The 24882-nt window shown below is 39.6% G+C and overlaps 1 protein-coding gene across 4 annotated transcripts in view; it reads left to right on the top strand.

Moving 5' to 3' along the window:
* The window catches only part of LOC101325394 (interferon-activable protein 203-like), a 40861-nt gene that overhangs the window by 10406 nt on the left and 5573 nt on the right, over positions 1–24882 (top strand). For all 4 annotated transcript variants that reach the window (XR_012332323.1, XR_012332321.1, XR_012332322.1 and 1 more), the window contains 7 exons: positions 3932–4216; positions 5140–5273; positions 5908–6069; positions 7569–7736; positions 11973–12170; positions 14720–15139; positions 16616–16807. Coding sequence is in view for 1 of the 4 variants with exons in the window: in XM_033856778.2 (XP_033712669.1) it covers positions 3952–4216; positions 5140–5273; positions 5908–6069; positions 7569–7736; positions 11973–12170; positions 14720–15139; positions 16616–16807 (1539 nt within the window). In the remaining 3 variants the exon portion in view is untranslated. The remainder of the gene's footprint in view (positions 1–3931; positions 4217–5139; positions 5274–5907; positions 6070–7568; positions 7737–11972; positions 12171–14719; positions 15140–16615; positions 16808–24882) is intronic.

Consider the following 24882-nt stretch of genomic DNA (forward strand, 5'->3'; position numbering starts at 1 on the left):
CCCCTAATTCCAGTTTGGCTTTGAATGAAGTCACTTTATCTGCTGACTTGAACACAGTTGTAGCTCTCCCCTGAAGTGACAGATCGAGTTTGTTGAGCAGGTTGAAAACATCACACAAGTAAGCAAGTTTGAGACCCATTTTGTGTCACTGAAATTTGCCGCCAATGTGACTGTTTTTCTAAAAGAAATCTCTGAGGCAGCTCTCATAACTCAAAAACTCTCACCAGTGATCTACTTTTAGAAAGCCATCTCACTTCTGTTTATAAGAGAAGATGTGTGTACTCTGTGCCCATCTCCTCACAGAGCTACGTGAACAAATGTGAGTTAAGGGCATGTACTTTAATGTGGCTGATAATTTTAATCGCATCCTGCAAAACGTTGTTACGTTCAGGTGACATTTTTCGGCTAACCAGCATTTCTCTATGGATGACACAGTGCGTAGACTCACATTCAGAAGCGACCCAGTTGACCTGAGTAGTGAAACCAGAAAGCTGTCCAGTCATGGCAGCCACTCTGTCTGTGCATATACCAACACAAAATGACCAGTTCAGTTTTCCTGATATGTAATCATTCAAAGACTTGAATAGTTCTGCAGCTGTGGTGTTGGTTGGCAACAAAAGTGCACATAACATATCCTCATGCAAATCCTCCTGAAAAATATATCACACAGAAACAAGCATTGTTGCTTTGTTGTCAACATCGGTAGACTCATCAACCTGGATTGCATACCACGGTGACTCGTTAATCCTCTCTAACAATTGTGCCTCAATATCCTCTGCTATTTCATCAGTTCATCTAGTTATGGTGCAGCCGAAAGAGGAACAGGTGCCACCTTTGAACTGCAGCCTCTCCTAAAAGTTCACAACAAATGTCCTTAGCAGCAGGCAGGATCAACTGTTCACCAATAGTAAAGGGCTTCTTAGCTTTAGCAATGCAATTAGCCATTAAGAATGATGCTCTCAGTGCAGACACATGTGATGAAGTGGTGGCCTTCGATAATTGCTTCTGTTCTTTGTGTTCACGTTTTTTTGTTTTGAAAAAATCCAAAGGCTTGTCTTTTCATGCAGGGTGCTTTGTCTCCATGTGGTGAAACAGTTTTGAAGGTTTCGTGGCTTCGTTGGATAGCTGGTCACCGCATATTATGCAAAGTGGGCTTGGAGAATGTGAATCACCTGTTGCAATGAACCCGTAATTTAAGTAGGACTCTTGGTATTTTCTTTTAAATGCAGCTTTCATTTTGTTGGCAGTCTTAAGAGTCTTCTGCTGTCTCATCATTGGGTCTTTCCCCATTTTCAAAGAAGCTCTCCAGTGACTTTTGTTTTTTACTCATTTTGGCTAGGGTTAGCTTGCAGGCTTGCCAAAACTGTGACTGAGACAAGTGCGCAATGCGGGAAAGAGGCATGGACAGAAGTAGTAAATAAAATAATGGGCCAGCCATGTGCAGACTAAAATATGTGTCGGATTCTGGCTTAAGCTCTGCCACCAGATGCAGCTGTACAATTGAAGTACATCAACTCACTTGCCACTATAAAGCCTACCACCAGATGCAGCTTGTCACTTGCCACTCACTGATAGGGTTTTGATATGAGTCTGCAAGCAATTGATTTATTATGGTCTCTGTGCAGTCAAACCTCTCTGCTAACGATAATCTATATTTGCAGCTACTCCCCAGTGCTAGCAACACTGCCTCAGCTCCACCTCAGATCATCAGGCATTAGATTCTCATAAGGAGTGCACAACCTAAATCCTTCACATGCGCAGTCACAGTAGGGTTCGCGCTCCTATGAGACTCTAGCGCGGTCGCTGATCTGACAGGAGGTGGAGCTCAGGCAGTAATGCGAGCAATGGGGAGCAGTTATAAATACAGATGAAGCTTTGCTTGCTTGCCCGCTGCTCATCTCCTGCTGTGAAGCCCTGTTCCTAATAGGCCATGGACTGGTACCTGTCTGTAGCCCAGGGTTCGGGGGCCCCTGCTCTAGGGGTTCACCCTATGAGGGCTATGCAAGTCTTCTTTTGTGGTCGGCTGACTATCGTGTATAGTCTGGTAGGTGTGACTGACCCCAGTTGGTTGCCAGGCCCTGCCTTGTGCTAAGGACAATGGTTGGTGAGTCTGGGTCACAAGGTGACCGGCTGTGCAACCTTGGGGGTCCCAGGGACAGTGCTGGCCCATTGGTGGGCAGGCCAGCAGGCTACAGGTTCTGGCGTGTCCCAAAACTGGTGCTGGCCACTAGTGAGTGGGGTTTGGTCATGGGGCAGCTGGCTGAGGGGTCCAGTGTGTCTCAGAACTGGTGTTGGCCTGTTGGTGGTTGGGTCTGGGGCCCAGTGGCCCCAGGGCTGGAGTCAGCTTGCTAAAGGACAGGACCAGGGACCAGGGCTTACTGGGACTAGTGCCGGCTCACTGGTGGGTCGGCCACTGGCTACAGGACCCTGGAGGTCCTGAAGCTGGTATAAGCCTGTTGGTCATTGGGGCCAAAGCCTAGGGCCACTGGCTAAGGGGTCCATGGTGTCCCAGAATTGGTTTCGACCTACTGGCAGGCAGGTCAATGGCCCAGGAGATTCTTGGGCTGTTTCAGGCCTGCTGGTGGATTGGCTGGTTTCTGATAAGGCAGTCTGCAGCACTGTGGTGGTCCTGGGCCAGTGTGGGCTCATCACTCTATGGGCCTGATCTCACTGAGGATGCTCCTGATCTCTCAAGAAGGAATAATTCACAACCCTGGGAATTTGAACATTCCAATTATAGAAGAGGTACACGAACACATGTTTCCTAACTAAAAGAATTCATGACTTGAAACAGAAAACTGGAATGCACACCATACACTGAGTGCCATCAAGGAGGTGCACAGGGCGGTGCTAAAGAGGCCCAGAGAGTGACACTCCCTCCCAAGTCAGGCCCCTGGCAGCTTTCAGAAGACAAAGCCTCAGTTGAGTCTTGAATGCTCTAAGGAGGTATTCAGAGGAAGAGAGATGGGAATGGCTTTCTAGGCCTTGGGAAGGGAATTAACAAAGTCATGAAATATGAAAAGGTAAGGTGTGGTGTGTATTTCTAGAGCAAAGATTACAATAAATAAATAATAAAAATTACAGAGGTAAAGAAAGGCAGATAATTCAAGGCATTTTAAGCCAGGCTATGGAGCAAGAACTTTTTCAAAGAGAAAATGGGAAACTGTTGAAGGATGTCAAGTGAGCTAGAACTGTGGCTTTATAGAGAGATATCTGGCTCTATGAAAAGAACTGATTAGAGAAATTAAGCCTGGAAGGAGAAAAATCAAGCAGCCATCGAAATAATTCCAGCCAATAAATGCTGTGATCCTGTCTAAGAGAGAAGGGAGAAGTCCAACAAAGGGACACTGATATGGGCACATAGGACACAGAGAACATGGTCCACGCCCCAGGGAGAGATGATGCTAATAAGAACTGACTAGGGAAGTGCCAAGTGGATGGACTAGGGTTGGTACCCAGCGTGGAGCTGTAGTGCTATGGCAGAAGGATATTTGTATAAGGTGAGAGGTTGCAGCCCGTTTTGTTCATAGGCCACTTCAGACATGGTGGAAAGAGTCATGAACCAACAAGGCAGACATTCAAGAAGTATGCTGCAGCTCCAATAAAGGATGGGAGGAGGAATCAGGGACTTTGACACTGCATAGTCCATACTTGACACACTGCAACCATTGCTTATTTCTGGACCTCCTTCCACCATACCCACCCTTAAACCAACTCAAGATCATCATTAAAATGGGAGAATTTCTTAGAAGTTTCTCATACAGCAGTTTTCAACCCATTTTCTGCAGTAACACATCTGGTAATAGTCTCTTTTTGTCACACACACCCATGGATAATACTTTGACATATGCCGTTAACTCACATAGATATAACCAGTCTTTTAAATTGTCTGTATAAAGGTGTAACACTGTATGTTATTTTTCTCTTGCAGGCACATCCCTAACTTGAGAGATGGGGAGTGAATTCAAAAGAATTGTTCTGCTGAAAGGATTTCAGCACATCAAGGATTATCAGTTTAGCATGATTAAGAGTTTACTGGCCAGGGATTTAAGACTGACTAGTAAAATGCAAGATGACTATGACAGAATTAAGATTGCTGACTTGATGGAAGTAAGGTACCCTGGGGCTGCCTGTGTTGAAAAATTAATAGACTTGATCAAAGATATAGAAGAACTTAAAGACCTTGCTAAAACTCTTCGAAAGGAGAGGTTAAAAGGTACTTGGAAGAACCTCTTTCACACTCTCTCCGTACTGACCTCAACCTTAAATAGAACCCTGATTTGGTCAAAGTTTAGACCTCTGTTTCCCAACTTAGGACTCAGTAGCCATGACAATGGTAGTACTTCAGATGCCAACAAATTGACAACTTAGAGGATGCCTTTCCTACAAAGAGATCTGATATGTTTTAGAGGGTGTATTTTGGGGGTGTGGGCAAAGGAAATATTAGAAGGAGCTGATGAGAAAGGCTGAGGCTTCCATACATTAGAAAGGTTAGACAATGATGAAACAAAATTAGAACATGTAGATTCTTGAAATATTTAAATCAGTTGATATGCATGCTCTATTATCATATTTACTCTATCATTTTTATACTTTCTAGAAAAACTCTGAGGCAGTACTTAAATAAAAACCTACCTCTGAGAGATGTGAAGAACTTGCCTCTTATAAAACCACTGGATTAGGAAAACATATTTTAAAAAGTCAAAGTCTAGTATCACCACTTTGTCCCATCACAAATTAGATTATATTCATTTTCTCTGGTTTCAGTAATTCAAATAGATCTTCTGTAGAAATTGACCCACCACTAGCATCATGAAAACTTTAGATTCTTAAAAGGAAAATATAGAATAAGTGGATTGTAAAAGTGTTCGACTGAGCTAGATAGGAGTCCAGAGGACAGGAAGAATATGCTTGTGGTACAGGGGACAAGAAAGGAAACCACTGAGGAAGTCTGAGCCAGTACCTATACCTATGCTGCTACTGCTGGCCACCTATGGCCAAGCTAGGCTAATGCAGTAGAGGCAGATACAAGCTTACCCAGATCCACAAGCAGGAAGTGACAGGAAATAGTATTGAAGGTGCTTCAGGTATCTTAGACCATCTCCTCTGGATTTATCATGTTCTTTTTTACCACATCAGTTATTAGGAGAAGCAGAGCAAAAGAAGCAACTCCAGCGAAAAAAAGCAAGCTGAATAAACCCAGTCCTGACCAATCTACATCCACCACTGATAAAGCTTTGGGACCTGAATCAATCAAGGATACACCTGTGAAGGTAGGATGGCTAAGGTCCCACAAAAGGAGATTTTACTGTGGCTTTTCTACTTGTTACCTTCTTATGAACACTTAGTTCTTTATTCATTTCTCAACGTGCAAATAAACGAATCAGAGAAAAAGGGATCCAGGGCCAGAGTGAAAATTAATCTTAGAGCCAGTGAATTAATAGGTACTGATCACCCATTATGTTTCTGAACTACTGTGCACTTTAAATTGTGTAATATAATTCCCTATGGTGGAAATATGAAATCATTACCCCTCTTTTAGATGTATATTAAAATAGCAAGCAGATTAGGAAAACAGCTTGCCAAAGCCTACTCAAAGAGACTAAATTCAAACTTAGATCTTCTAAATCCAAGTCCACTGCTCCTCTCATCAACACAGAAGTGAGTACAGGAATGACATGTATAAAATTTTCCTTACTATTTGTATGAAGCCAACATACATGTGCACTGCTTACCTTCTGGGCATCTCTTCAGACGATGGACTATATGTAGTTCCCTGGAGTTCCCAAGGACATAAATTTTAGTATAATTAGAATCTAATAATAAAAATTTGATTTTCTCAGTAGTAAAGATGTGTTTCTTTTATTATTGAAAAGTATTAACCGGGGGAAAAAACCCTACTTTCAGGGAAAGAAAACCACAAAAACTAATGAATCTAAGAGGATGAATCTAAAGAAGGATCAGAGTCAGCTTCCAGGATTGTTAGTAACCAGTACAGAGTCAACTGAGAGCCTTCCCCAGACTCCTCAAATGCTTCCACCAAACCCATCCAGCAGTTCTTCAACCAAGGTACCGTTTTCCTGTTCCTAATATGTTCACCACCCTACATCATATTATAAGGATCCTCATGACCTTGAAAGAGTTTCTCAGTAATCCCTTACTATATAAAATTTCCTTATATAATAAAATCACCCATTAATTTATCAAATGCAGATATTGAGACCTCAATGTATTCTAAGTCCTGTGGCTTTTGGCAAGGTATGCATTTATGAAATAATTCCTGACCTCAAGAATGTGACTGTCTTATGTTTGGTCCTGAAATAAGGAATGGTAGTGGCCAGACAATTAGACATGACTATAAGGGTATGTTTCTCCCCTACATTTCAGTCTCCTTTCACCCCTTTCCCCTTAACCATGGGCCTAGACTAGTTCTCAGCATTATATGCTCTTTCCCATGTCAGGTGTTTGCACATAGGCTCTTTCCTTGATTGGGAATTCATTATCCCTATCTCTTCTCTGGCTCAAATGCTTTCAACCTTCAGGTACCAACCTGAATTCCTTCCCCAGGCAAGTCCTCACTGAAACAACCCCTTTCAAGAAAGGATCAGATACTCTCATTGTTTGGACACTTTACTATTCCTTTATAGTACTTATCACAACTGTGATAACTACATTTTTCTTTCCTTCTAGACAAGGAGCTCAGATTATAGGTAACCTGTCCCAGAGGAAGACAAGACAGGGGTGGGAAAGTGATTTCACACCTGTAGACATTGACTCCTATTCCAACCTGCTTTTTGTTTTGCCCTGTGGTTATATGCAACCCAGGACTATGGAGCCTGTATTTGAGATGAATGGGCACTAAAAGATGGCCCCAAGGCAACATGAAGGGTAGGCAAGAGCAGGATTTAAACCACTATTCTCTAACATAGTTTCTCACCTATGAACCAAGCTGCCCTCTGACTCAGGCTGCATACCCACCACCCCCCCCCCCCCCACACACACACATGCCCCTTGAAGACAGACCTCCCATATAAAGGGACTCTCTATTTGGGGTGTAGTTTCCTTGTTGTCATTTTTATTAGTTCCAAGAGTCCATATTTCGTCCAGTAATCTTTCCCAAAATATCAGTAGGTTTCTAGGAGCCTGAAGAGCAGATATCAGAAACCCACTTGTGTATTTTCTTGATCAGAAAGTCATAGTTAATAAACATCCTTAAATGCAGCCAATTCTGGACTGAGATTTGCTTCCCTTATAACCAGGGAAGTTTACCTTCCTGCTTTGGCCAGTTTTCATCAGATGTAGGACCTGGATTCCATCCCAAAACAATGAAATTTCATCTGAGCTTTTAATATTTGGAGTGTGAAATTTGTAATCCTAGTTGAGATAGGAGAAGGATAGGTAATACAGGTATCTGTATATGTGCTATTATTTCAGAAAAAAATTGAAAACTTAAGACTCTACATTAAAAAAGAGAAAAGAAAAAAAAGAGAGAAAAGAAATGATGTTGTGTTCTATGTGATTTTGAATATCATTATCAAGAACTAAGGAAAAAATCTTTTTTTCTCGAGAAAAAAAATGACATAGCCACCAAAATTAACGACTTAAAAAGGAAGACCGTATCTCAGAAACAGAGTCAACTTCCAGGAACTTCAGCAACCAGCAAATGCCCAACTGGGAGCAGTTGTCCAGTGAAATCTATACCTCCACCAACACCATCCAGCAGTTTCTCAGTCAAGGTACCTGCTCCCTATTCCCATTCCTTGTACCTCCTACAACATAAGTACAAGAATTATCATAATCTCATTTCCCACAATTTACCATTTATTTATTTAATATAATCACTCATTCATTTTTCCGTGTATGTTTTGTGATCCCACTCTATTCTAACTCCTTGGCTATTTACAAAGCATGTATTTATGAAATAATCTCTAATTTTGAGAGGGTTACACTCTTGTGTTGAATAGAAAGAGGAGGGGAAGGTGACCAGACAAGTCAAGATGCATGTGTGTTCACCCTTACATTCCACTTTCCCTGGCCCTACTCCCCTTTGTTCACCCACCACATGATAGGGTTTATTTTCAAAGTTCTGTGCTCCTTCCCATGTCAGATGTTTTGACATGGACTGCTTTCTTTGTTTGGAATCACTTGTCCTGATTCACCACTGGTTCAGGTGTCTACACCTTTCAGGTGCAAACCTGAATCTCTTCCTCATACAAGTCCTCACTGATACCCCCCCTCCCAGAATACATTAGGTATTCCTCTTTTTTTCTTTTTTTAATAAATTTATTTATTTATCTACATTTTATTTTTGGCTGCGTTGGGTCTTTGTTGTGGTGAGTGGGGACTACTCTTCATTGTGGTGTGTGGGCTTCTCATTGCGGTGGCTTCTCTTGTTGCAGAGCATGGGCTCTAGGCATGCAGACTTCAGTAGTTGTGACTCGCGGGCTCAGTAGTTGTGGTTCGCTGGCTCTAGAGCACAGGCTCAGTAGTTGTGGTGCATGGACTTAGTTGCTCCGTGGCATGTGAGATCTTCCCGGACCAGGGCTCGAACCCTTGTCCCCTGCATTGGCAGGCAGATTCTTAACGGCTGTGCCACCAGGGAAGTCCTAGGTATTCCTTTTGTTTGCTTTCAAAGATCTGTTTCCTTTTCCTTTTTAGCACTTATCGCAACTGTAATAAATGTACATTTTTCTTTGTTACTATACTATAACATCAGTTATAAGGCGCAGGTCAACTGAAGAAAAATGCACAACCTAAAAGTTGAGAGTTATGTTTTATTCAGCAGACAATATGAGGACTTAAGCGGGGGACACAGAATCTCAGATAGCTCTGAGATACTGCTCTGAAGAAGCAAGTGGGGAGCCAGGATGTATAGGAGGTTTTGCAACAAAGACCAGGTAGTTGGAACATCAAAAGATTACTGTTAATAAAGACAGCCAGATATCTCAAGTTAAGGAATTTAGCACTTTTCTATGTATAGGAAGATGCAAGAGTCTGAACTCACTGAAATCATTCCTTTGCTATGAACCTCAGCTATCTGGGGCCAGTCTCCTGTGCTTTCTCATGCTGAGTTTCCTCAAGGTGTGCCATCAGGGTTGGCTGCAGCAGTTGACTGCTAGATGGCGGGCATCCTGTTTCTATCTTGAGTTCCCTCAGGGCTTACCGTTGGGGCAGCTGTAATGTGATGGCTTGATGGCTGCAGCATCCTCAGTTTATGGATGTGGCAGGCCGTAGTTTTCATTCACAGTGCTCTTTCCCAGCAAAGACCAGATGAGAATGGAAAAGTGAGTACACACACGTGTGTATCAGCTCCTATCCTAGCCTGCCTTTGTTCTGCCCTGATTTGACCCCTGTGCTTATCATCACACTGGGGTACAATGCCTATTTCTGCGGTAGATAAGCAAGTGACTGAGGCATAGGCAAAAGGAGTATTTAAATCACTATTCTCTAAAATAGTTTGTCACCCAAGTTCCAAGCTGCTGAGGCTGAAGCCCCCTATGCAAATCCATGTATACCAGTTGAAGACAGATTTCTTCTGACAAGACTTTTCAAGTTTTGTTATTGTTTTTATTACTGTTACCTCCAATGATTAATAATTCCTCACATAGTCTCTCTTTGTTTTATTTATGGGATGGAGCTAGTAATCTGTGCCTGTTTGCCTCTAGGTCCAGCTGGCCTTGGTCTAGTCATTGAAACCCCAGGCTCACTGTCTCTCTGCTACGACAATGACTTATGTGGACATCTCTAGACAACCCTATTTTTCTTCTTTATTTTTTTTAACATCTTTATTGGAGTATAATTGCTTTACAATGTGTGTTAGTTTCTGCTGTGTAACAAAGTGAGTCAGCTGTACGTATACATATATCCCCATATCCGCCCCCCCTTGCAAGACAACCCTATTTTTCTATGCATACAGGCTTAGAATTGACACTTTCTAAGGTCCTATCTGCCTAAACTTGTGACATAGTCATTTCTACTTTCATAAGAATCATTCTGCTGCCCCTAAAACTCCTTGGAGCACAGGAATCCCAGGGAGGCTCATCTGTCCTTTTGGCCTCATACACCTAAACACACCATTCAGTCATTTCTTCTTTGGGGTCCAGCCACCTCTGTAGGAGACCTGGCACAAAGACGATCTGACCCATTCTGTCTTTGATTCATCAGTGGAAAGAGCAGGAAAGCCTTGCTCTTCTTCATCATGGGGTCTCCCAACTGTTTTCTTTGTAATATAGGCTCTGTTTGGGATTCAAAGACAGAAGCAGACCAATATTTTCTTTTATTCCTGCTGTTATGTCTCCCCAGTAGCAAACAGCACACATTGGCATGCTTCAAGAACAGGGTAGAGTGGTGAAGGAAATAAGCCAAGGGAAAAAATTCAATTACTATTTTTAAGTATTATCCAGCCATATAGTATGTTTTAGGGACCTAAATCCTACTGTTATGATGGGAGTTTTTGGTTTAACCGAATGTAAAAAATGATCAAGATGCTCTTGTCAATGAGATTGAATTACTAAATGTAGCAGAAGTGAATAGAGAAGCTTCTTTAATAAAGTGCTTCCCATACCACCTCTATATTGGGTTTCCATCAAGAAAGCCAACATTAAGCATGAAACATCTGTGGATCAGAGCAAAAATAGAAAGCCCTGTGTCTACTGTAAAATAATAATGTAGTGATATTTCTAGGTAATGAGCATTTAATGATGCTAGACTCTAAAACCTGTGTCCTTTGTGTACACTATCTCATTTGTTCTTTATAACGTCACACGAGGATGCTATTGTTAATCCCATTTTACATATGAGAAAACTGAAGTTCTTAGAGGTTAGAAATCTTCTCCAAGTTCATGCAGAAGGTGAATGTGAGAGCCAGGATTCAAATGTAGCCTAACTGAATTCTAAAACTTGAGCTTTTAGTTGCATATATTGTTGTATAGATGCTACAATATCTGAAATTTATTTGTAAAAATTTATGTCGGATAGTGTTATATCTCAGATTTGTTTCCATTGCCCAGACTCTTAAGCCTTCTAATGAGGAATGAAGTGACAAGGAAGGTCAGAGGGTGTTCTAATCAAGTAGCTGCATGCCAGAGACAGGCATTTTAAGCAGCTCCCTCAACTACAATTTTACCAACAACTGATACTTTATGGATTGGTTAAATGAATGCTAGAAGTGGTAAGAACTGCGGCAATTCTATACTGCAGAACGTTAGAAATGGTCTTTCATCAGTGAAACCAAAGGTAGTCAAAATAATTGATTTTACAGACACTTCCTGCCCTGGCTTAAACAATTATAAAAATCCATGTACTGAGAATGCCCTGGGTGAAACCGTGAATGGGTCTGTTTATTGCTGAGAACTACGAAAGATTTGGTTGCTTGATAGAGACTAGGTAGATAGCAGAATCCTGCCTCTGGAATTATGAATTTGAAACAGTGTCTCTGGTATGCTGATAAACAAAGCATTCAAATGAATGCAGACCTGGGTTTCCTGGATTTGAAGAGTAGATGATAGAACCGATTTGCTTATTTGGTAAATATATAAGGTAATGAAGACTTAGTTAATAAAATGTCCATAAGTACAGCCAACATTGTTCAGAGATGTGCTTCCATTATAACCTGGTAGAGTTTTCTACTAATAAATTACTCCAAGTGTTGTCTTGGTGAAGTTGATACAGGCCAGTTTGCAGCAGAGGTAGAGCCAGAATTCCAAAACAGATCGATGAAATTTTGATCACCTGAGTTTTTAACATTTGCAGAGAGAAGTTTGAAATCCTGGTTGGACTCCAAGCTGGGGAGGTGTTGAGGGTATCTGAAGATGTACTATTATTCCAGAGCAAATTGGCAGAGTGAAGATCCTGTGGTGTGTGTGTGAGAGAGAGAGACAGAGAGAGATAGAGACAGAGAGAAAGAGAGAGAGAGAGAGAGAGAGAGAGAGAGAAATGTTATGGTTCATCTGATATTGAAAACCATTAACCAGGAAGAAGAAAATACATATTTTGGGATTCAAAGAATAGAAGACACAACCAATAAAACGCTTGACTCCAAGAAAAAGAAACTCTGCCCGGAGCAGAGTCAGCTTCCACAATGTGCAAACTTCAGCATAATCCCAAATGAGGGCTGCCTTCAGACTCCTCAGATGCTGCCACCAACCTCATCCAGCAGTTCCTCAACCAAGGTACCAGATTCCTGTTTTCAGTACTTTCCCTCCCTACAACATAATGACAGCGTTCTCTAGAACCATAAAGGAACTTCACACTAATCCCCTACAACATACAATTCTTTATTAATTAGATCACACGTATTGTTATTGAGTGTGTATTTTGAGATCCTACCTACATTCAAATTCGGACTCTTATTATGCTGCCCTTTGTATTAGGATATTCTATGACCTAATGTGCACATAAATCATTCCTCTTCAGTCATGGGTATAACTAGTAATTTGTTTGTTTAATTTTATTTCTGTGTTTCTCTCAATACATCATGAGTGAGAGAGATTAGGGTGCAATGAGGTGGAGAAATACAGAAACAAACAAAGCACTATCACCAATTCTTTCTCTTTTTTTTAATTATGGAAGTAATATCATCTAAGAAATTTAGGAAATGCAGATACATAGACAAAAATAATTAATTTTAACTATCTGAAATCTCCCTTCTATCAAATGCCATATTTTGGTAAACAGTCTTTCTGATTTTACCTTTTGTTATGTATATACAAAGAATATCAATTTATCCCAGGTTGATCACATTACACATATTTTTCTATAATTCAGGTTTTTACTTTCACCTGCTATATCTTGAAGTGCTACTTAATTCAAGAAGTATAGATTTAAATTATTATTTTAATGTAAGAGAATAACTGCATCTTTAAATTTTTATAAATTTAAAAATAATCCTTTACTATTTGACTTTAGGCTATTTTCAGTATTCCCTATACACACAATGAACATAATAAGAACATGTGTCCATCAGGTCTTCTTTCATGACCCTGAGTATAGATACATAATTTCTTCCTTAGGTCCTGTGCACTTCTTGTCAAGGTGCTGCTGTTGTTACTAGTATGAGATTTGTTTTTCCTGATTAACTTGGCCTGGGAATGAGCATCGGATGTAGGGAGAATTGGCCACAGTGATGAGAAATCAGAGTTAAGCCTCATGACCCCCAGGCTGTGGCCTGTATAACGGTACAAGTCAGACCACATGGAGCACTGCTGGTCTGTGGAGGCAGCTGGCCTGTCTCCATGAACTGGTCCCTAGAACTCCCATGGCCCCCCCTTGCCTTCACACTTCTTACAGATCAGTAACCTCCCCTCCAATTCAAACTGCTCTCCTGAAACTCAGAAATGGTGCAGGCACTGGGTAGACAGGGGGGCATAGAAAAGTCCCCTGACACCTGACTTCTCCTTTGGCATTCTTCTCCTAAGGGTCCTGCCATTATTCTAACAGGGGTGTGTAGAGGAGGAAAAGCAACTTCCCCTCTACCGTTCTGAGTTCTTGGCTGAGACCCCTGTATTAAAGCAAAGATTGTCAAGAAAAAGCTAGCAGAAGTTTATTAACAGGTATACCTCATCTATACATAGACGAGACCCAAGAAGAATGAGTAACTCCCTGAGGTGGCCTAAGCCCCCAGCTTAAATACCATCTTTAGTGAAGACAGAAGAAAGACAAGTGTGGGGAGGCCCGTTTTGTGGAGGTTACCAGGAAAAGCAGGAAAAACAAGGGTGATGTTTGTTATGCAAATTTAAGTCAGTTTCTCCTCTGGTGATAGTATTCTCTTGAGATTTAGAGTCCTCCTTCTCTTCCTAGTACACAGGGGGAGACACCCTTGGAAATGGAGATTTAGTTTATAAATACACATTTCCCTTGCAAAAGGGCAACTTTCTTTCTGGTTTTAGAGCTTCCTCTATGTATGTTGTTTTTCAAAATAATCAGCTTAAGATAATCCTATGCCAAAGAAACATATTTTGGGGTGGCTGATTCTGCTACTCTTCAAAACATCCCTTATCCAGGACATTTCCAAATTCAGAAAGTTCATGGGATTTTTTTCCAGTGACTGTCTACTAACCCTTTTTCAACATAACACTGCTTTCCTGAAAAGAGACTTTCAAATTTGGGTCTTTAAATTGCCACATCTACTGGGATGAGATCAATGGATTCTGACTGGAGCCATTCTCTACTCTCAGTGCTATCAAGGGCAATTTATGTTCATCCAAATTTGTATCTTATCTTGCACACTGAAATGAGTTGATGGGATAATTTAAGTTGATTTTTTCATCCTCATCTCTACTAGAAATCACTACACAGCAGCATTGCTATTGCCCACTGCCTCTGTACTCTACATAGCTCTTCCTGGGAGAAATAGTTCTTCCCTTGAGTTTAAAAAGGTTTAAAAAACCTTTTAAAGAAAAGTATTCTTCCTACCACACTCATAAAACAATGAAAAAGAAGAAAATTCACTGTTTAAATCATCTCCATACATTCCATTCGATTATATATACCACGTCAGTGATCTTTGTCTAGGTTTTTTTTTTTTCCAACTCCACCTAATTATGTTCTTAATATGTTAATTATGTTTTTTTCCCAACTCCACCTAATTATGTTCTTAATATGTTAATTATGTTCTTAATTATGTTCTTTGTTGAGGTCAACATTTAGCCGTAGATGATTCTCATTAGAGAGTGAATCCTGTTCTTAATTGTGCCTGTTTTTGGTGTATACTTCTATGTAGAAACCAAGATTGAAGGCTGTACCTAAAGAAGCTTCCAGAGAGGAGGGCTTCCAGAGGGGGCCCAAAGAAGTGATGGTGCTGAAAGCAACGGAACCATTTACATATGATGTCAGAGAAGGCGAGAGGAAGATGTTTCATGCCACAGTGGCTACTGAGAGCCAGTTCTTCCAAGTGAAGGTTTATCATGTTGACCTGAAGGAGAAGTTCATCCCAAAGAAAATCATTGCCATATCAGATTATTTTGGCCGCAGTGGGTTCCTGGAGGTGTTCAATGCCTCATCTGTGTCTGATGTTAACCCTGACCGAAAGATGGAGATCTCTAAACGCCTGATTCAAAAGGCAAATGCAACTCCTAAAATCAGTCATCTTTACTCGCAAGCTCTAGGAACATTTGTGAATGGGGTGTTTCTGGTGCATGAGGTAAGCCCACACCATTGTTCTGCAATATTTCTTCTGCAACCCTGGAACGTAAAAGTCTTAGCTGCCGAATGAATTTGGTTAACTTCATAAACACAGGAACTCAAAGCCCCCCTGACCAGGGATACCTGGGTGCCGTCTTCCCACTTCAGAATATAACATAGACAATCTCTTAACATTCTTCTTCCCAAGGTAACAGCATGCAAGTCCTCCAGAAATCATGGGATTTTAACAGCTGTGCTAATCCATTCATAGCCACCCTGAGCCAGTAAAGGGCAGAGTTTATATCTGTATATATATATAGATACATACAAATCTATATCCATCTATATATGTTTATATATATAGATATATAGAGAGAGGTGGGGGGGGCGAAGAGAGAGAGCTCTCCTTCTGGTTTTGTTTCTTTGAGTTCTGCCTCCTGTTTCAGTGACAGCTTAACTTAATTGTGAATAAAGAATTGCCCTTCCAAGCTAGGATTTCAACTATGACAACCAGAGTCAGAAATCAATAGACTACTTTGCCCTAGAATCAGCTCTTATCCACAGTTAGCTAAGATTCTGATCATCTGACCTCTAAAGTTCTCTCACTTCTTCACATTCATTCATCAAAAAATTGTTGAGCAAAAAACCTTGGCATTAACAAATAAGAGAAATATGGATGTTGAAAACGCTAGAAAAATCAAGTTGTTTCATTCCACAATATATTAATATGGGCAATAAAATGCAGAATTTTGCTGAATTCTTAGAATTAGGGTAGGTATTTCAGTCCCAACACATCATAGAAATACTAAGGTTAGCTGACCTAACCGTTATGTGAAGTATTGTTTCATAATCCATTATATATGTCTTCTAGGGTGGCTGTTTACCTATCCCCCTGTTGTTTTCCATACACTCTGTTTAAGTGACTGTGCACACATGTGCATTTGTAGAATTCATGAGTAAAGTAAGTGATACAGAAATTAGAACAATGGAAGTAGATGATCTAGATTCAAGATTGGGCAGATTAGGGAAGAATGAATAAATAGAGAAGATAGAGGAAAGAATTACATATTGAAATAATAATCTGCTTAAGGAGGACTTGCAACCATCTTTTTGAGACTCATAATAAGACATGAATGGCCTTTGTTCTCAGGGAGATCCAAAGAAACCTGTGAAGCTTATCAGACCACACTATATCCAATTTTCTTAAGAAATCTCAGCTATTCTGAGATGGGAGCAGGAAAAATTAGGAAAGTAATCCAGTTTTCTAGAAGAACCCAGCACACAAAGACTTAAAGGAAGGAAAGACAGAAAGAGAATTTAAATGGGGGGATAAACTGAACAAGATATCTTACACTATTTGGTACCTGTAATTCTGGACCTCCAGCTCATATTAACTGGTCTGAGACAACAGTTTCCACTAACACCCTATATTTTTCAAAGTTGTGGAAATTCCTGATCCAGTTCTCAGAAGATGGATGCTAATTTTCTTTTGCAGAAATTGGTACGTAATGAATGCATATATTATGAAATACAAGATAATACAGGAGTGATGGAAGTCCTGGTTTATGGAGAACGACTGACCAGAATCAGCTGTGAGAAAGGCGATAGACTTACACTCATCTGCTTTGAATTGGCAGTAAGTGGGGATAAGAGGCAGCTGAGATCCATAATTCACAGTTTCATCAAGGTGAGATTTTCTGGGGGGTCATTATTGTTCCAAAGTAGAAGTCTTTAAGAAAACTAGACTGCTGTTACTACGGAGAGTCCAGCAGGTGGAACGAGAACTAATTTTTGCCATTTAGTGGGTGTAAAGTTTCTTTTCATTATTCTTTTTTTTAATGATATTTTTAAATTTATTTTTTTTGTATTGAAGTATAGTTTACAATGTTTTCTTAGTTTCAAGTGTACAGCAAATGGGATCAGTTACACACACACACACACACACACACACACACACACACACACACACACACACATATATATATTCATTTTCAGATTCTTTTCCCTTATAGGTTATTACAAGATACTGAGTATAGTTCTCTGTGCTATACAGTAGGTCCTCAGTTACCTATTTTATAGATAATAATGTGCATATGTTAATCCAAAACTCCTAATTTACTCCCGCTTCTCCCACTGCTATCCTCTTTGGTAACCATAAGTTTGCTTTCTATGTCTGTCAATCTATTCCTGTTTTGTAAATAAGTTCATTTGTATCATTTTTTTAGATTCCACATATAAATAATAACATATGATAATTGTCTTTCTCTGACTACTTCACTTAGTATGATAATCTCTAGGTCCGTCCATGTTGCTTCTAATGACATTATTTCATTCTTTTTATGGCTGAGTAGTATTCCATTGTATATATGTACCACATCTTCTTTATCCATTCATTTGTCGATGGACATTTAGGTTGGTTCCATGTACTGGTTATTGTAGTGCTGCAGTGAACATTGTGGTACATGTCTCTTTTTGAATTATGGTTTTCTCAGGGCATATGCCCAGTAGTGGGATTGCTGGGTCATGTGGTAACTCTATTTTTAGCTTTTTAAGGAACCTCCATACTGTTCTCCATAGTGGCTGCACCAATTTACATTCCCAACAACAGTGTAAGGAAGGTTTCTTTTTCTCCACACCCTCTCCAGCATTTGTTACTTGTAACTATTTTTTTCTTTACATTATCTCATTTAATCCACATAGTATCTTTTTCTTAATATATTTTTATTGGAGTATAATTGCTTTACAATACTGTGTTAGTTTCTATTGTATACCATAGTGAATCAGTCATATGCATATATGTCCTTCCCTCTTGAGCCTCCCTCCCATCCACCCTATCCCACCCCTCTAGGTCATCATCCTCTTTTCCATAGTGGTTGTAACAATTTACATTCTCACCAACAGTGCAGCAGGTTTCCTTTTCCCCACACCCTTTCCAGCATTTATTGTTTCTAGATTTTTTGATAACGGCCATTCTGACCGGCGTGAGGTGCTACCTCATTGTAGTTTTGATTTACATTTCTCTAATAATTAGTGATGTTGAGCATCTTTTCATGTGCCTCTTGACCATCTGTATGTCTCACTTGGTGAAATGTCAATTTAGGTATTCCACCCAATTTTTAATTAGATTGTTGTTTTTTTTTTTTGATATTGAGCTCCATGAACTGTTTGCATATTTTGGAGATTAATCCTTTGTCTGTTGTTTCACTTGCAAATATTTTCTCCCATTCTGAGGGTTGTCTTTTTGTCTTGTTTATGGTTTCCTTTGCTGTGCAAAAGCTTTTAAGTTTAATTAAGTCCCATTTGTTTATTTTTGTTTTTTTTCTATTACGCTAGGAGGTGGGACAAAAAAGATCTTGCTGTGGTTTATGTCAAAGAGTGTTTTTCCTATATTTTCCTCTAAAAGTTTTATAGTGTCTGGGCTTACATTTATGTCTTTAATCCATTTGGAGTTTATTTTTGTGTATGGTGTTAGGTAGTTGCTCTAATTTCATTCTTTTACATGTAGTTGTCCAGTTTTCCCAGCACCACTTATTGAAGAAGTTGTCTTTTCTCCATTGTATGTTCTTGTTTCCTTTGTTGTAAATTAGGTGACCGTATGTGTGTGAGTTTATCTCTGGGCATTCTATCCTGTACCATTGATCTGTATTTCTGTTTTTGTGCCAGTACCATACTGTCTTGATTACTGTAGCTTTGTGGTATAGTTTGAATTTGGGGAGCCTGATTTCTCCAACCCCATTTTTCTTTCTCAAGATCGCTTTGGCAACTCAGGGTCTTTTGTGTTCCTTACAACTTGTAAAACGTTTTGTTCTAATTCTGTGAAGAATGCCATTGGTAGTTTGATAGGGATTGCATTGAATCTGTAGATTGCTTTTGATTCTTCCAGTCCAAGGACATGGTATATTTCTCCATCTGTTTATGTCATCTCTGATTTCTTTCATCAGTATTTTATAATTTTCTGAGTACAAGTCTTTCACCTCTTTAGGCAGGTTTATTCCTAGATACTTTATTCTTTCTGTTGCAATTGTAAATGGGAGTGTTTCCTTAATTTCTCTTTCTGATTTTTCGTTATTGGTGTATAGGAACGCCAGAGGTTTCTGTGCATTAATTTTGTATCCTGCAACCTTACCAAATTCATTGATTAGTTCTATTAGTTTTCTGGTGGCATCTTTAGGATTTTCTATGTATAGTATCATGTCATCTGCAAACAGTGACAGTTTTACTTCTTCTTTTCCAATTTGTATTCTTTTTCTTTCTTTTTCTTCTCTGATTGCCATGGCTAGAACTTCCAAAAATATGTTGAATAAGAGTGGCAAGAGTGGATATCCTTGTCTTGTTCCTGATCTTAGTGGAAATGCTTTCAGTTTTTCGCCATTGAGTATGATGCTTGCTGTGGGTTTGTCATATATGGCCTTTATTATGTTGAGGTAGGTTCCCTCTATACCCATTTTCTGGAGGGTTTTTATCATAAATAGGTGCTGAGTTTTGTCAAAAGCTTTTTCTGCATCTATTGAGATGTTCATATGGTTTTTATTCCTTAATTTGTTAATGTGGTGTATCACATTGATTGATTTGCATATATTAAAGAATCCTTACATCCCTGGGATGAATCCCACTTTACTGTGGTGTATGATCCATTTAATGTGTTGTTGTATTCTGTTTTCTAGTACTTTGTTCAGGATTTTTGCATCTATGTTCATCAGAGATATTGATCTATAATTTTCTTTTTTTAGGATATCTTTTTCTGGTTTTGGTATCAGGGTGATGGTGGCTTTCTAGAATGAATTTGGGAGTGTTTCTCCCTCTGCAATTTTTAGAAGAGTATGAGAAGGGTCAGTGTTAGCTCTTCTCTAAATGTGTGATAGAATTCGCCTGTGAAACCATCTGGTCCTGGACTTTTCTTTTTTTGAAGATTTTTAATTACGGTTTCAATTTCATTACTTGTGATAGGTCTGTTTATATTTTCTAATTCTTCCTGGTTCAGTCTTGGAAAATTGTACCCTTCCAAGAATTTGTCCATTTCTTCGTGGCTGTCCATTATATTGGCATAAAGTTGTTGGTAGTAGTCTCTTATATTCCTTTGTATTTCTGCAGTGTCAGTTGTGATTTCTCCTTTTTCATTTCTAATTTTATTGATTTGCGTACTCTCCCTTTTTTTTCTTGATGAGTCTGGCTAAGGGTTTATCAATTTTGCCTATCTTCTCAGAGAACCAAGTTTTAGTTTTATTGATCCTTGCTATTGTTTTCTTCATTTCTATTTCATTTATTTCTGCTCTGATCTTTATGATTTCTTTCCCTCTACTGACTTTGGGTTTTCTTTGTTCTTTCTCTAGTTGTTTTAAGTGTACGGTTAGATTGTGTATTTGAGATTTTTCTTGTTTCTTGAGGTGATATTGAATTGCTATAAACTTCCCTCTTAGAACTGCTTTTGCTGCATCAAAAGCTTTTGTCAAAAGCTTTTTCTGCATCTATTGAGATGTTCATATGGTTTTTATTGCTTTTATTCCTATAGGTTTTGGGTCGATGTGTTTTCATTGTCATTTGTTTCTATGTACTTTTTTATTGCTTCTTTGATTTCTTCAGTGGTCTCTTGGTTATTTAGTAGTGCACTGTTTAGCCTCCATGTATTTGTGTTTTTTCAGTATTTTTTCCTGTAATTGATTTCCAATCTCATAGTGTTGTGGTCAGAAAAGATGCTTGATATGATTTCAATTTTCTTAAATTTTCTGAGGCTTGATTTGTGTCCAAAGATGTGATGTATCCTGGAGAATGTTTCATGTGCACTTGAGAAGAAAGTGTATTCTGCCACTTTTGGGTGTAATGGTCTATAAATATCAATTAAATCTATCTGGTCTATTGTGTCATTTAAAGCTTGTGTTTCCTTATATATTTTGTTTGGATGATATGTCCATTGGTGTAAGTGTGGTGTTAAAGTCCCCTACTATTATTGTGTTACTGTTGATTTCTTCTTTCATGGTTCTTAGCATTTGCCTTATATATTGAGGTGCTCCTATGTTGGGTGCATGAACATTTATAATTGTTATATCTTCTTCTTGGATTGATCCTTTGATCATTATGTAGTGTCCTTCCTTATCTCATGTAACAGTCTTTATTTTAAAGTCTATTTTATCTGATATGAGTATTGCTAATCCAGCTTTCTTTTGATTTCCATTTTCATGAAATATCTTTTTCCATCCCTTCGCTTTCAGTCTGTATGTGTCCCTAGTCTTAAGTGGGTCTCTTGAAGACAGCATATATATGTGTCGTATTACTGTATCCATTCAGCCAGTCTGTGCCTTTTGGTTGGGGAATTTAATACATTTACATTGAAAGTTATTATTGATATGTATGCTCCTATTACCACTTTTTAAATTGTTTTGGCTTTGTTTTTGTGGGTCTTTTTCTTCTCTTGTTTTTCCCACCTAGAGAAGTTTCTTTAGCATTTGTTGTAAGGCTGGTTTGGTGGTGCTGAATTCTCTTAGCTTTTGCTTGTCTGGAAAGCTTTTGATTTCTTGTTAAATCTGAATGAGATCCTTGCTGGGGAGAGTAATATTGGTTGTAGGTTTTTCTCTTTCATCACTTTAAGTATATCCTGCCACTCCCTTCAGGCCAGCAGAGTTTCTGCTGAAAAATCTGTGTATGGGGATTCCTTTGTATATTGTCTTTGCTTTTCCCTTGCTGCTTTTAATATTTTTTCTTTGAATTGAATTTTTGTTAGTTTGATTAATATGTGTCTTGGTGTGTTTTTCCTAGGGTTTATCCTGTATGGGACTCTCTGTGCTTCCTGGACTTGGGTGACTATTTCCTTTCCCATGTTAGGCAAGGTTTTGACTATAATCTCTTCAAATATTTTCTCAGACCCTTTCTTTTCTTCTTCTTCTTCTGGGACCCCTATAATGTGAATGTTCGTCCATTTAGTGTTGTCCTAGAGGTCTCTGAGATAGTCTTCAATTTTTTTCTTTTTTTTTTCCTTTATTATGCTCCTCAGCAGTTATTTCCACCATTTTGTCTTCCAGCTCACTTATTTGTTCTTCTGCCTCAGTTATTCTGTTATTGATTCCTTCTAGTGTATTTTTCATTTCAGTTATTGTGTTGTTCATCTCTTTGTTTGTTCTTTATTTCTTCTAGATCTTTGCTAAACATTTCTTGTATTTTCTCAATCCGTGCCTCCATTCTATTTCCACAATTCTGGATCATCTTTGCTATCATTACTCTGAATTCTTTTTCAGGTAAATTGTGTATTTCCTCTTCATTTATTTGGTGTTGTACGTTTTTTACCTTGCTTCTTCATCTGTGACATATTTTTTTGCCCTCTCATTTTTTTTTTTTTAATTAGTGGGATGGTGTTCCTGTCTTACTTGCTGTTTGGTGTGAGGCTTCCAAAACTGGAGTTTGTAGGCTGTTGGGTAGAGCTGGGTCTTGGTGCTGAGATGACGACCTCTGTGAGACCTCAGTTTGATGAATATTCCCTGGGGTCTGAGATTCTCTGTTAGTCCAGTGGTTTGGACTTGGAGGTTCCACTGCAGGAGCTTCTGCCCAACCTGGCTCATAAATGAAGATCCTGCAAACCGTGGGGGTGGCAAAAAAAAAAAAAGAGAGAGAGAGGGAACAATAACAATGTAGAAAATAAAATTGGACTAGGAAACTAACAGATACGTTAGAAAGAATATAAAAATATAAATGAATTATCAACTGGAAGGTACCACAATAGTAAAAAAGAGGAGGAGGGAAAAGAAAAAAAAATGGTGGAAAAGGCCTTGATTGTGGAGGGTAGGGCCTAAGCAAGGTCAAGGTTTGGGCAGTGGACAGGGCCTATGCTTAGGACCCACAGTGCTGGAAAAGGCTCTGGGAGCAGTGGGGCGTGGGGCCTAGGCTCAACTGAACAGAGGTCCTAGAGGGTAGGAGACCTCAACTGGGAGCCCAGCGGGCTTCCTGGGCTTGAGTGGGTGAGGCAAACACCCTCCTCTCCTCTCCTGCTCCTCCCTCCTAAAGGGCCCTTCCTGCCTGCCTCTCCTGATCTCCCTGACCTCCCTCCTATGTTCCCAAGGACCCACGTGGCCTGGAGGGGCCTTTGGAAGGCAGGGCATTGGCCTGGGAGCTCAGCAGGCTCCCTGGGCCCGAGTGGGTGGGGCAGTCACCCTCCACTCCTCTCCAGCTCCTCCTCCCAGAGGGCCCCTCCTACCTGCGTCTCCTGATCTCCCTGTCCTCAGGGGTGCCAATCCTGTCTGACCTCCCCCTTCAGTCCCCCCACATCTTACCCATTCACTTCAGGGTTCCTCCATCTCCTTGGACATCAGGGTCCTCCACTGGCAGGCTGGGTCCTCCAACTAGGCAGGCTCCCTAGTTGTGGGGAGATGGTAACTCGGTGTCTTCCCATACCGCTATCTTTTTTTTTTTTTTGGCGGTACATGGGCCTCTCACCGTTGTGACCTCTCCCATTGCAGAGCACAGGCTCCAGACGCACAGGCTCAGTGGCCTTGGCTCACGGACCCAGCCACTTCGTGGCATGTGGGATCCTCCCGGACCAGGGCATGAACGCGTGTTCCCTGCATCGGCAGGCATACTGTCAACCACTGTGCCACTAGGGAAGCCCATACTGCCATCTTGACTCTGCCCCCTTGTAGTCTTTTTAATGATTGCCATTCTGACTGGTATGAGGTTACACTTCATTGTAGTTTTGATTTGCATTTCTCTAATAATTAGCAATATTGAGCATCTTTTTATGAGTTTGTTGGCCGTTATATGTCTTCTTTAGAGAAATGTATATTTAGGTCCTCTGCCCATTTTTTGATTGGGTTTGTTATTTTGATATTAAGCTGTATGAGCTGTTTGTATATTTTGGAAGTTAATCCCTTGTTGGTAGCATCATTTGCAAATATTTTCTCCCAGGCCATAGGTTGTCTTTTCGTTTTGTTTATGGTTTCCTTTGCTATGCAAAAGCTTTAAGTTTAATTAAGTCCCATTTGGTCATTTTTGTTTTCATTTCCATTACTCTAGGAGACTGATCCAAAAAAATATTGCTGCAACTTATTTCAAAGAGTGTTCTGCCTATGTTTGTGATAGGTGTTTTATAGTATCGGGTCTTACATTTAGGTCCTTAATCCATTCTGAGTTTATTTTTGTATATGGTGTTAGGGAATGTTCTAACTTGATTCTTTTAGATGTAGCTGTCCAGTTTTCCCAGCACCACTTATTGAACAGACTGTCTTTTCTCCATTGTATATTCTTGCCTCCTTTGTCATTGATTAATTGACCATAAGTGTGTGGGTTTATTTCTGGGCTTTCTATCCTGTTCTGTTGATCTATATGTTTGTTTTTATGGCAGTACCATACTGTTTTGATTACTGTAGTTTTGTAGTAGTCTGAAGTCAGGGAGCGTGATTCCTCCAGCTCCATTCTTCTTTCTCAATATTGTTTTGGCTATTTGGAGTCTTTTGTGTTTCTATACAAAATAAAAAAAAAATTTTCCAGTCCTTTGAAAAATGCTATTGGTAATTTTATAGGGATTGCACTGAATCTGTTGATTGCCTTAGGTAGTATGGTCATTTTAACAATATTGATTCTTCCAATCCAAGAACATGATATACTTTTCCATCTGTTTGTGCCATCTTCAATTTCTTTCATCAGCATCTTATAGTTTTCATTTAAGGGTACTTTTAATCATATTGAAGAGAGAAACTTCAGAGAGGCTATTAAAGGATATGATATCTAAGCTAAATATTGTAGAATTGTTTGAATTTTCAGACCAGGTAGATTATTTAGTAA

This window comes from Tursiops truncatus, chromosome 1, assembly GCF_011762595.2.
Source record: "Tursiops truncatus isolate mTurTru1 chromosome 1, mTurTru1.mat.Y, whole genome shotgun sequence".
Taxonomy (NCBI): Eukaryota; Metazoa; Chordata; class Mammalia; order Artiodactyla; family Delphinidae; genus Tursiops; species Tursiops truncatus.